This window comes from Heloderma suspectum, chromosome 2, assembly GCF_057233095.1.
Source record: "Heloderma suspectum isolate Gila_16-S chromosome 2, 16-S_ref, whole genome shotgun sequence".
NCBI lineage: Eukaryota > Metazoa > Chordata > Lepidosauria > Squamata > Helodermatidae > Heloderma > Heloderma suspectum.
The window spans coordinates 115,818,105-115,831,792 of record NC_139459.1 but is presented as its reverse complement, the minus strand read 5'-3'; the positions used below and the strand labels follow the sequence as shown (position 1 = coordinate 115,831,792).

The 13,688-nt window shown below is 46.0% G+C and overlaps 1 protein-coding gene across 1 annotated transcript; it reads left to right on the top strand.

Moving 5' to 3' along the window:
* The first annotated feature begins 8,720 nt into the window (after positions 1–8,720).
* On the top strand, positions 8,721–9,294 carry LOC146352647 (interferon omega-1-like). The gene has a single exon (XM_084832140.1). The coding sequence runs from the start codon at positions 8,721–8,723 to the stop codon at positions 9,270–9,272; it is 552 nt and encodes a 183-aa protein (XP_084688266.1). The 3' UTR covers positions 9,273–9,294.
* The last annotated feature ends 4,394 nt before the right edge of the window (positions 9,295–13,688 follow it).

The window sequence follows — 13,688 nt, the reverse complement described above, 5'->3', positions numbered from 1 at the left end:
CATTTGCCTACGTGTGTGTTTTTTTTTCTTTTAAATCAGCCGTGATAGGCTACATAAACATTTACGTAGCCTATCACGGTGTTTTTTAAAAATCTAGCTGTGATAGGCTACATAAATCTTTATGTAGCCTATCACATTTTTTTTTTTTTTACTGGAAATGGTGGCGGCAGCAGCCGGTCGAAAGACCGGCCGCCGCAGCCGCTGCCGCCAAACCGCCGCCAGAGCCGCCGCTGCCACCAGGAAGATCCGCCCAAGGTAAGTCCCATCCCAGGGGGGGCAGGGGGGCAGACCGTTCCGCCACCGATTTCGGGGGGCCGAATGCGCTGGCATTCGGCCTCCCCGAGATTCGTGGTGAAATTCTCTGACATCCCTACTTGTTTTTGACAAATCCATGTTGGCTTCGAGTAATCACGGCATTGTTTTCAAGGTGCTTCCAGATGGATTGCTTTATCATCTGCTCCAGAATTTTCCCAGGGATTGATGTCACACTGACTGGTCTGTAGTTCCCAGGTTCCTCCTTTTTACTCTTTTTGAAGATAGGGACAACATTAGCCCTCCTCCAGTCATCTGGCACTTCCCCCGTCCTCCATGATTTCTCAAAGAGAATAGACAGTGATTCTGAGAGTTCTTCTGCCAGTTCCTTTATTACTCTAGGATGCAGTTCATCTGGCCCTGGAGATGTGAACTCATTCAAAGTAATGAGGTGTTCCTTGACCATATGCCTATCGATCTCAAGCTGCAATCCTGCCCCTTCAGCCTGCACTTCGCCTTTGCCAGGGGGGTCATAGATCCTCTTTTGGGAGAAGACTGAGCCAAAGTAGGAATTGAGTACCTCTGCCTTTTCTTTGTCATCTGTTATCGTTTTGCCATCCTTATTTAGTAGCTGAACAACCATTTCTTTCCTCTGCCTTTTACTATGCACGTAGCTGAAGAAAGCCTTTTTGTTGCTTTTAGCATCCCTCGCTAACCTCAGCTCGTTCTCAGCTTTAGCCTTCCTGACGCCATCCCTGCAATTCTGTGCTACCTGCCTGTACTCTTCCTTTGTTACTTGGCCTTCTTTCCACTTCCTATATGTGTCCTTTTTTGTTTTCAGGTCATCCCTAAGCTTTTTGTGAAGCCACATTGGCTTCTTCTGTTGTCTTCCACCTTTTCTTCTTGTTGGAATTGTTTGTGATTGTGCCTTGAGAATTTCCTTTTTTAAAAGCTCCCACCCATCTGGGATTCCTTTTCTTGTTAGCGTCGCTTGCCATGGGACCTTACTGATCATTGTTCTGAGTTTATTAAAATCAGCTTTCCTAAAAAATTTAGGAAAGCTTTAAATTTAGATAATTTAGAAAATTTAGGAATCATGTTTAGATTCCTAAAATTTAGTTTAGCAACCCCCTGCCCAAAGCACGTAATGCGGTTTCAGGGCCCATGTAATCTACCCCCATCTGGAGACATGCGGCATGAGCCTTTTCGGGACCAGCCCTCTGACCTGTAATGGAAGCTAGTGATAAAAAGTGGATTCCTAAAATTTCGCAACACCCTACCCAAAACATGTAATGGGGTTTCAGGACCCATCTCAAAAATGGGAATTAATGCTACAAAGTCATTTACAGGGGTGAGCATAGTTTTGGGGAAACCTAGCAGCATTTTTAAATGTGTCTAGGGTGATGGGTCAATTGCAGGTAAGCTTATAGTAGGTTTTAAACATAAGACACAAGCGCTCTGCAGAAAGAACATAACACTTTCTAACAACAGAGGGGAACGTTGTGGTTGGATCCTGATATTCTGTGGACTCCTTTGCTTGATCTGTGTCTTCTTCATCTCAAAAGTCACTTTACAGGGGTGATCATAGTTTGGGGGGGGCTAGCTAGGGTATTTTTTAGAAAATCTAAATGGCGCTTAAGGAATGTTTTACTTTTTAAAGACTCTTGAAGGTTTTACTTGCAGCCCTTGTGATTTCTATGTTTAACAATTCTTTCAAAAACGATTCAAACAAAACAAAAAATGCAGCAGTTTTCAAATGAGCCATTTTATTCAGAGTTTTGCTTTACAGATGTAAGAAAATATTTATAGGACCTGTTTCTAATAACTTTCATTACATGATTTAAAAATACATGATCGGTATTTTTCAGGGTTTTATCCAGTAGTTTCAGGGCTTTGTGTGAACGACCAATTTTTGTCACCAAAATTAAAACTTTATCGACACACTCTTGTGTTAGCACGAGACAGTTTAAACTGTATCCAATTAGAGTAATAATATACAGTATACTTTTAAAACATATTTTCCCACATACAATTCTCAGCTTTCTAGAGATGACACTCTTTGGCCAAGATAAGCATTCATGTGAGGATTGTCCTGGTGCTTGGATTATACATCCCATACGTATCATGTAGATATTCAATTAAGCAGTGCTTCAGAATTCCAAAAACAGTGGTCCTGACAATGCATTGCATTGCTCTGCGGCACTTTCTGGGTGAGCTGAAGCTTGTTTCATCCGCTCCAAGCCTAGAATACTTTGCAGGATGACATGGCCTGGCTGCTCCATTGACAGATCAGCACAACCCCAAAAAGAAATTAAGAAAATACTTTTGTTGTCTCCTAAACACACACAGCATGTCTTTAATATTGATGCTACAAATAATCACACGCACCTGTATTTGAAAGTTTCTTATTGAGGCCATCTTCCATAATGCCACTGGCGATGGCCCCTCTGCTTTAATTTCAACCATTTTTCCAAGGCCTTCTTATTCACACAGGGGTCCTGGAAAATGGAACAATCTATTATGAAGCTGTATCCTGCCTGTAACCCTTTTGCAAACTTCGGAAACCACCACAAGATATCCCCTCCAACCATCCATCCATACACATAGATAGAAACATTGAAATCTTACCTGTGCAACAAGGTTCTCTAGTGAAATGGCCTCCAACATGTTCTGCCACATTTGGGAAACCTCGGCCTCCTCCTCGTGTAGAAGTTTAGGTGGTGGAAAAGCAGAGTCATCAGAACTGGTACTAATATACCGTTTTCGGGGGTCATGTTCTGCAGCCAGTGGAGGAATAGCAGATGGTCCAGGAGGGGTGCTTGGCCACACCATGTTCTCTGTGCAGAAAACGTGTCTGGGCATGATAAAAGGCTGTTTTTCTGGGGGCAAGGCTGTCCCTATTGGTCAATGGGGTTGTGGGGCGTGACCTTACAGGGTTAGGCTCTAAGACCTATTCCTACTGGGCTGCAGTGGCATGGCAAGTTCGTAGAGGGGTCACATGACCCCGCAAGACCAATCCGGGCACAGCTTGGAAAAGGCCCCGCAGGCCATCTCTGTGCCTGTACCCACTAGGGCTCTAAAACCAATTCCTATTGGTCCACAGTGGCATGGCGAGTTTGTAGATGGGTCACATGACCCCCGTCAGGTGACCCTGAAGGTCATATGATGGGGACAGCTGATCGCATACATGGGGCTTCCGGCTAGGGCGGGACTTCCCGTCTCAACGGCGGGGTGCAACTGTTACCTTCGAAAACGGGGCATGGTTTAGCATTTGATGAGAACCCCCCTCCTTTACTACTACTGCTCTCCCACACTAGAGGCATTCAAGATAAGGCTGGAGGACAGCCATCTGTCAGGGATGTTCTGACTTGGATTCCTGCATTCAGCAGGGGGTTGGACTCGATGGTCTTGTAGGCCCCTTCCAACCCTACTATTCTATGATTCTATGATTCTATGATTCTAGGTTCTTGTGGCTCAGAAGAAATTGAAACAGTAAACCATGATTTTTTTTTTCTGTAATTGTTATTGAGATCTGTGTAATGAGGTGATTAACCCATTAATCACTTTGTATCCAGGAAGAAAATCTGAATACTATGTTCTTTTTCTTCTTTCTCATACAACAGGGTTTGTTCCAAAAATTGGAACAAACATCCAACATGGAACATCGAAGCCAACATGGATTTGTCAAAAACAAGTCCTGCCAGACAAATCTGATCTCATTTTTTGATCAAGTCACCTCCCTTGTAGACCGTGGGAATGCTGTAGACATCATATACCTCGACTTCAGCAAAGCTTTCGACAAAGTGCCCCATGATATCCTGATGAGCAAACTAGCTCAAAGTGGGCTAGATGAAACAACGATCCGGTGGATCCACAGTTGGCTACAGAATTGGACTCAAAGAGTGCTTATTAATGGGACTTTCTCAAACTGGGGAGAAGTAACGAGTGGGGTACCGCAGGGCTCAGTCCTGGGCCCAGTGCTCTTCAACATTTTTATTAATGACTTGGAGGAGGAGGTGCAGGGAATGCTGATCAAATTTGCAGATGACACAAAATTGGGAGGGATAGCTAATACTTTGGAAGACAGAAACAAAATTCAAAGTGATCTGGATAGACTGGAGTGCTGGGCAGAAAACAACAGAATGGCATTTAATAGGGACAAATGCCAAGTTCTGCACCTAGGAAAAAGAAACCAAATGCACAGTTACAAGATGGGGGATACGTGGCTCAACCACACTACGAGCGAGAAGGATCTTGGAATTGTCGTCGATCACAAGCTGAATATGAGCCAACAATGTGATGTGGCTGCAAAAAAGGCAAATGCTATTTTGGGCTGCATTAATAGAAGCATCGCTTCCAAATCCCGGGAAGTACTAGTTCCCCTCTACTCAGCACTGGTTAGGCCTCATCTGGAGTACTGTGTCCAGTTCTGGGCACCACACTTTAAGAAGGATGCAGACAAGCTGGAGAGGGTTCAAAGGAGGGCAACAAAGATGATCAGGGGACTGGAAACAAAGCCCTATGAAGAGAGACTGAAAGAACTGGGCATGTTTAGCCTTGAGAAGAGAAGACTGAGGGGAGATATGATAGCACTCTTCAAGTACTTGAAAGGTTGTCACAGAGAAGAAGGCCAGGATCTCTTCTTGATCATCCCAGAGTGCAGGACACGGAATAATGGGCTCAAGTTACAGGAAGCCAGATTCCGGCTGAACATCAGGAAAAACTTCCTGAGTGTCAGAGCAATACGGCAATGGAACCAATTACCTGGGGAGGTGGTGGGCTCTCCCACACTGGAGGCCTTTAAGACGAGGCTGGACAGCCATTTGTCAGGGATGCTCTGACTTGGATTCCTGCATTGAGCAGGGGGTTGGACTCGATGGCCTTGTAGGCCCCTTCCAACCCTACTATTCTATGATTCTATGATTGCAGCTAAATACTTGCTGAGAGCAATGGGGATACAGTCTAAAATATTAACGAACTAGATGACATTTTCTGCCTGTGTTCTCTTTTATTCTTTTTTGGTTTCTAACTATTGTCTAAACAGAGATATTTGATTTATGTTTTAGGATTTTATCTCTGTAAGTCTTCTCTACACCAGGATATTATCCTGTGCCTTTACCAGTTTTCTGCTTCGGGATTATTTGCGGGATTAAGAATGGCTCATTTCCATGTGCTTTGCGGGGGGGGGGGGAGACTTCCTTTCTCTGCAGTTCTATATGTTTCAATATACAGCCACCAGCTGGCACTGTGGTATAGCTGTGATATACTGGAATTGCACAAATACATGAGTCCTTGGAACACCATTAAAATAAAATAAATAAGGCCCAGCAAAGAACCTCTCTCCCTCCTTTCCAATGGGGAGAGTCATTGGGAGGGGAGGAGTGGAATAATAATAATAATGATACCTTGTTCCAACAGACTAGGTCCTTGTGGCTCAGAAGAAATTGGAACAGTAAACCATGTTTTTCTTTTCTGTAATCTTTACGGAGATCTGTGTAATAAGGTGATTAACACATTCAGCTCTTTGTATCCAGGATGAAAATCTGAATCCTATGTTCTTTTTTTCGTTCTCATGCAAAAGGGTTTGTCACAAAAGTTGCAGCTAAATACTTGCTGAGAGTGATAGGGATACAGTCTAAAATATTATCGAACTAGATGACATTTTCTGCCTGTGTTCTCTTTTACTCTTTTTTGATTTCTAACTATTGTCTAAACAGAGATATTCGATGTATGTTTTAGGACTTCATCTCTGCAAGTCAAACGACTTGCCACTCTTTGGAAAGGTGTTGGAATGGGTGGTGGCCTCACAATTCGAATTAGTGTTGGATGATGCTGATGCTTTAGTTCCACTCCAGTCAGGTTTCGGACCGGGTTATGGGATGGAAGCAGTGTGGTCGCCTGGCTGATAACGTCTACCATGGAGTGCTTCGGGGGGTGCAACCCGGCTGGTTCTTCTAGAATGCTCAGCAGCTTTCAATACCATGGACCTTCTGGGTTGTTTCCCTGAGCTGAGCTTCAGAGGCCTGGTTTTAAAGTGATTCCAGCTGTGGCACCATCTGAAGAGGACGGACCTTGCCTTGGTTAGCCACACACACACGACCTCCAGGCTGGACAACTGTAGTGTGCGATACGCAGGGCTGCCTTTGAAGACAGTTCAGAAACTCCAGCTCATGCAGAATGCGGCCGCCCGAGTGTTGGTGGGGGTGAGGCGATGCGATCACGCACTGCCTATACTGCACCAGCAGCAGCACTGGCTACCAGTGTGTTTCTGCTGCTTTTGGCATTTCAAGCCTTCAGTGGCTTGGGACCAAGTTACTTGAAGGACTGCCTTCACCCATATCAGCCCGCCTGCACTTTCAGATCAGAAAGAGAGGCGCTTCCCATTTGTCCACCTGTGAGAGCAGTCAGGTCAGTGATCACACGTAAGGGGGCCTTCCCTGTAGTGTTCCCACACCTTTGGAACTCATTGCCACTGGAGGTCCACCATGCTCCATCATTGCAGGCTTTTAAGAAGGCCTTGAAAACATATGATTTGACCGTGGCCTTCCCTTAATATGACTGCTGTTGTTGCTGTTACTGCTGTTATCATTGTTGCTGGTTATATTGCTGGCTGTTATTGCTTTTATTGTTTTTATGTTTCTATCACTTTTCATGTTTTAACTCTTTTCATGTATTATATTGCTGTAAGCTGCCGTCGGAGGGCTTCTACCTTGAAAGGTGGACAAGGAATGTTTTCAATCAGTAAATAAATAAATAAATACATACATACATACATACATAAAATCCAAAGCCCGCTTCAATACTGCTTTTCAGTACATATAAATCTGAGAACATTATATTTATAGTTGCTATAGGGACTTCCCTCTTGAGCACAGTTGAAAAAAACTTTACTGCCCCATGTTGCTAGTCACATACATCCCCCCTAGTGTGAGATATGTTGGAACAAACCTCTGAGTGAAGCCACGCCCACTCACACCCCCTGGCCTGGCCCCCGAAGGAACCCTCTGTCCACCGCAATCCCCTGAGGACAAGGTGTGCCACAGCAGGGGGAAGGGACTCCCCCCTTGGACCACATCCCCCTCTTCATACCGCATTGACTATAAAGCTGTGTGCTTGTTGGAGGCGATCGGTAGCCTTCAAACACTTGGGCACATTTCAATCACTTTAAATTGACGAACGCACTGTAAAAACTAAGGGCAGCATCCGACACATCTACTCCGCCTCTGCTGTTTCTGTTGCCTTTCTGCGATCTCGGCTGACCTGCCCTGTTCCAGCAAGGAGTCTTTCTGCTCATTTCCTGCGTTATTTTTAGAAGAGAGTGAGCCTTGCTGCACAGGTTCTTGCAAGCTCACAGGAACAATTGGACCCTGCCCTACCAAAATTGAGAGAGGCGCACCTGCAGGGCTCCCACAGGATGCCAGCCATCTTTCCGGTATCTAGACCCTGGTGCTATGGAACTGACAGGCGGACACACACCGCCGCATGTATTGTTGCGATACTCCTGCAAACAGACCGGGCCTTGCAAGGGTTGGAAGAGCCCTTTGTTTCACAGCGTGACACCTTCAAGCAAACAGACGTAGCTCGCACATTGTGCCCACCCCGTCAGAGTGGAGCTGGCATCTGTCGGCACGGCCCCTGCCATGGGGCACCCCTGTAGTCCCCTGAGCGTTCTCCGTGGTTCCCCATTTGCATTAGTGGCTCCCACTAGTAACCAATTGCCTTTAATGGATTTCAAGTTTGCACTATAAATTACAGACATAGAAAGCCCAATCCGAAATGGGACTACAGGGGGTGCCCCCTACCCCTGCCCACACCCATGCTAGGTTCACAATATGGATCAGGGACCCAGGCTAGGTTCACAGTCTGGATGACAGTAAGGAAGAACAAATACCATCTCTGCTGCCTACGTCTCGAAAGCAAGGCCTCCTTTGGCCAAAGTAAGGCCTCCTTTGGCTCGTGACCATGCAGTGGTCCATCAAGTGAAACATTTGCGTTTTCAGTGCCTTCAGGCTGCATCACTGGGAATAGGCAAGGTCTGTTCAAATGGTTCCACTCCAATTGCCTAAGGATTGGGGACCCTGACTAGTCTGGGTTACATCATCAGAAATGCCCAAACTGTATCATTCTAATCTCAGGAAAAAAAACGGAGAAATCCAGACTTGGTAACTGAAGATTAAAAAACACATTTTCACATTAATTCCAATTCTTCATGAAGCATGACATATAAAGCATCAGTTTTCCAGACATTGACCCCCATCTCTTCAAATAGCATCTTTAGTCCAGGAAAAAAGTGCAAGTAAAAAGTAGAGTATCTTTCCATTATAAACTGAAACATGAAAACGTCCGTCCTAGGATGCTTAAATACAGAGACATGGTTCCAAGATGCAGCAGCCTGCACAGCACCCTCCAGGAAACCCAGTCTTCCAGATTCTGCCCAAGAGAAAAAAAATCCTTCCTTCCTCCCCGCCATGACTGCACAGGGATGGCTTCTGCACGTTTGCCTAGCGATGCTCTTCATCACTGAAGTCTCATCTCAGGGTTGTAGCCGACTTCGCAGCAGGCTACAAGATGCCAACAGGAACATTTTGGAACTTCTGAACAGCAGAATGGGATCCACCATTCCCCTACAATGCATAGATGATGTAATGAACTTCTCACCCAACGAGGAAACCCTCATGAATGCTGCTGAACCCCAGGAAGAGCATGCCAAGGTGGCCATACATGAAATCCTCCAACAGATCCATCACATCTTCCAACAAGACCATACTGAAATGGCTTGGGATGAGAATTCCATCAGAGATCTCCAGATTGCACTGCATCAGGAAATTGTGAACCTGGCACCATGCTTGATTGCAGAGAAGGGGGATGCCGTCCCCCAGCGATTGAACAGATACTTCCGTGGGATCAAGGACTTCCTGAAAGAAAAGGAGTACAGCCTGTGTGCCTGGGAGATTGTGCAGATGGAAGTTAGGCAATGTTTTCTCTTGACCGATCAACTCATCAAGAGGATCCCAAATTAAGGTATTGCATACTTTTAAAAAGAACAGGCTGGATCCAGATGTAGTCGTGATGACAGAAGTCCCACTGGCATCCACAGGACCTGTTAGTCATAAACAGCTTAAGTCCCATTATCTGCAGCATCTATTCTAAGCATGAGTCTATTCTAAGCCTGTCTCCAGCCGAAGTAGTTAATGTGATACGCAAGACGGGGTGTTTATAACTGCATCCTCCCATGAAATCTAACTATTTCATTGTGAAGATCTGTCTCCTTTTCCTCCAATCTCATCAGATGACTCTTCTAAGCAGAATCTAATATTTTATCCCACAGTTATAATGTAGGCAAAGCGTTCCATTCTGTCAAGTGCTGTTACTTTATGCAAGGCTTTCTGTTGATTGGTGCAGCACAATGTCATTCGATATATGCAATGCCACATTGATGCCTTATACTGAAACTGAAAGACCAAAAGAAAAAACAAAACATACAGGAGAAAGGCCAAAGAAATGGTTCGAACCAGAAGATTTTCTCCGCCTTCTACAACTCCTCTCAAGGTTCATTGGATGGAAGTTTCTTGATTGGATTAAAACCAAAGATAGATGATTGATGATGACGATGATGATGATAATGATAATGATGATGATAGATAGAGTATTAATTAAAGTCAGATTGTCCTTGGAGGGATGTTCCAGCCTCAACTTTATCAGCAAGTTCTACCCATAGAGATAGAAACTGCGATGCTCAAACCACTTAAGCTCAACACATATAATGTTGTTGATTGCTAAGTTCTGTGCCTGTAATGACAGGACTGAGACTTTTGCCTGTCAAGGGGTGCAGATCTAGTGCAAAGGATGAGACATTATTCCTATATGAAGAATGTAGAACAACACTGATTGTAGTATTATTCCATTTTCAATACTGATCCTCTCATGACACTGTGAAAATGTGATTTATATTTTGGGGACTACTATTTATATTCATCCTGCTGGTCATGATGAGCCCATGTATTCATTTAATGCTATTTATTTATTGCCTGTATTTAGTATTATTTATTTAGTGTCTTCATTTAATAATATTTTGTATATACTTCATATTGAAAATTGAAGAAGTTCTTTTGATTAAAACCGGTAACTCCAAAAACCATGGGTAATTTGGTTTCTGTGGCCTATTTCAACTATATCACCAAAATAAGTAGGCTGTGAAATATGGCACTTAGATCACAGAAAGAAGCTGGGGAGTGCAGCCATGACTGACTTGACATAGCAGCTTCTGATGCTTCTCTGTAGGATCCTGAGAGGCAATGTCACTGTCAGGGTGGACACTGAGCCCATAGAATCGCAGAGTAGTTCTAATTCTGAGGAAGAGCAGTCGCTCCCGGGAGAGGAGCACGCTCCGCTTTCCCAGGGCCCACAGCTGACGGAGATTCCTCCCACCAGCATTCCTAGATTAGAAAGCAGTCCAGGGAGTGACCGAGCGCGGGAAGTAGTCTTGGTGGACGCGCAACGCTGACGCAGAGAGCGGCGCCATATGGAGGGCGCAGAAAGGAGCCATAGTGCCCGGTTGGCGCGTAAACAATGGCTGCGCCCAGAGGATCCAAGGGAAAAGGGGAGGGACTCCCTAGTCCTTAAGTTCAGGGGTCTGCCAGTAATTCCCTTTCAAACGGGGACCAACTGTTCCAACTTAGGGCATAGGTACTGTGCTGCTCAGATCTAGTTGCAAACGGTATAGTTGTTAAGTTGTAAAAGAAGAATAAAGCTTTGAAAGGAATCCTTTTGTCTGTGTCTGGACTTAGCTACTGGATTAGACAGAGAGAGCCCTCCAAGGAGCCCTTGACAGTCACCTTGCCATGCAGTGAGATGCATAAGGTCCAGACACAGGTTTAGGTCAGATATTTCTATTCAGGGAGAAGTGTGCTTTCCCACCTTCTGTTGTATTGAAGAGCTGGACGTCCGTTGTGCTTCCATTCCCCCCAATCCTTCCTCTTTGCAATGTCAGACTCCACCCTTAGGAATCCCTTCCATTATATCCAAAATTTAGTGCATGAGTTCTCTTTCCCGTCTGTTTGGCACTTTCCTGTTCAGGAAACGGGAAAACTCTGCTGTCCCACATGTTTCTCCATCTACACGATTGTAGGCATGCTGAGCAAAGTGGGCAGTCTGCCCAGTTCACATGATCAAGGTGGGGAGAATAAGCAGAGTGAATTATTTCCCCCAGCGTACGTGCTGGTTTCATGTGGGGGGGGTGGGGATTTACATAATTTCCTTTGCCGGTGCAGCTTGCCACGTGACGTGAAACTGGCAAGATGGCTCATTGTTGTGGCTAACAAGCCACCGAGACCCCATGGGCTGTTTTAGGGGTCAGGGGTGGCTTGTTAACCACCACACAAGATGTCCTTGGCGGAATCACATGACATGCCAATCAACACTGGGGAGGGTTCTTATGGTAATCCCTCCAGAGGGTGACTGGCACATGCAGCACATGCAGCCACAGGTAAACCATTTCTCTTTAGCCCTCCTCTTCGAATCCCACACCTGGTTTTGTTGAGTTTTCTAACGCGGAAACAAAAATCCATACAGTAGGTGAAATATGTCCCCCTATGGTGCAATCCTATGCATGTTTAGACAGAAAATGTCCTACCGTTCCCAGCATGCCCTAGCCAGCATGGCTGGCCGGAGGGATGCTGGGATTTGTAGGACTTCTTTCGGTTCTAAATGTTCATAGGGTTGTGCCCTTAGTGCAGACTGGGTAGAAGGGCTGAGGGAGAGAGAAAAGAGGTGCTTCATTTTTCAGGACTCTTTGAGTATATGGCACAGGAAGGATTCAAGTTTTGGATTTCATAGTTTATTGAACTGCTCCCAAACTGCATGCAAATCTAGTGAAATATAAGGACTGGAGTTAGGCCAGTGTAGCTCTTCATAATATTGCAGTATTAGTTCCTGTCACTGGCCACTGAGTACGAAGTCTAACCTTCGAAGTAATTCACTACGGCAATGAATATAAAGAATTCTGAACAAGTGCACATACTTTCCCTAAGTCAAGGGTTCTCAGCCTTTTTGGGCCCATGGACACATTTGAGAATCTGCTATGGGCACCAACACAAAATGGCTCCTATGGAGGATGTGGCTTGTCACATAATGGCAGCAGTGCGGGCCTGGCTAGTCAAAAGGCAAGAAATTCACCCAAGAAACAGAGTACAAGCAGAGGAAGTGTCTGAACTCCAAATCCAATCCACATATTTGCCCCCAGAGAAGCACAACAAAATACCTATTGAAGGTTGCAATCCTATGCACACTTACATGGGATTCAGTGGGAATTACTTGTGAGTAGACATAGATGGCGCCAACCGCTCATCTTATCCACACACAAACACACATACATGTTTCCTCAGCCGCAAAGGAAAGGAACAGTTTTCTCTTCCTCAATCTCAGCCACTCCGATCCCCATCTGGCACTCCTGTCTCCTCCTCTGCCCTCAGAGCCCTGCTTGGGAAGGTGGTGTGTGTAAGTTTGTGCGTGTGTGTGTGTGAAGAACAAGAGAAGCAGCTGGGAAGGGAGAGAAAAAGAGCACGGCTCGGGGCTGGAGGAGGAAAGAGAGCGAGATAAGGGGTGAGGGGTGAGAAACAGCAAGGCTCGGGGCTGGGAGGGGGGAAAATGGCAAGAGAACCGGCAAGGCAAGAGACAGGGAGGGACGACAGGGAGATAATGAGGTAAAGAGGCGGGGATAGAGAACTACCAAGGCTCAGGGCTGGGAGGGAGGGGGAAATAGGAAGGCAAAGGGGAAGAGGGGAGTGAAAGAGCGAACCTGGAGGCTAAGACTGGAGGGAGGGAGGGAGAGGGGGAGAGAGAGAGAGAGAGAGAGAGAGAGAGAGAGAGAGCGCAAAGGTCTGTGCTGGAGGAAGAAGATTCGTGGGGCCAAGGAGGAACGCCTTCCTTCTCTTCCCACACTCCGAGTGGCTGATTAGTAGCTGGTTCAGGAACTGGAACCGGATGCCCTATCAGTTTTCCAGGTGTTTATTACGGCTAATTCGCTCAAAGGGCAGTGACAGGAGGGCTTTGTGGCTATAGTTGGAGGTGGCCACAGGGTGGCATCTACTGCTCCTTCATCTCACCACCTCTGTTGTCTGGCCCAGAGCAAGAGGCAGGTGAACAAGAGGGTTGCAAATAGGAAGAGCAGGAGCAAGTCCAGGGGGCTCTTGTCCATGGGCCCCGCTGGCCTGCGGACCCTCGACAGGGCCCCAGCTTGCCTACCCTTGCTGCCAGCCCTGAAGAGGCCTGAGGTGCAAAGCAGAATGAAGGAAGCAGCATCTCTCTGCTGTTTTGTCCCCCTTCTCCCCTTTTATTCTCACAACGACCCTGTGAAGAGGGTTTGGCTGAAAGGGAGTGACGTTGAGTGAGGATGCAGTTGTGGCTGGTGGCTCCAGTTCCAGAGAGGCGAGGCGGTA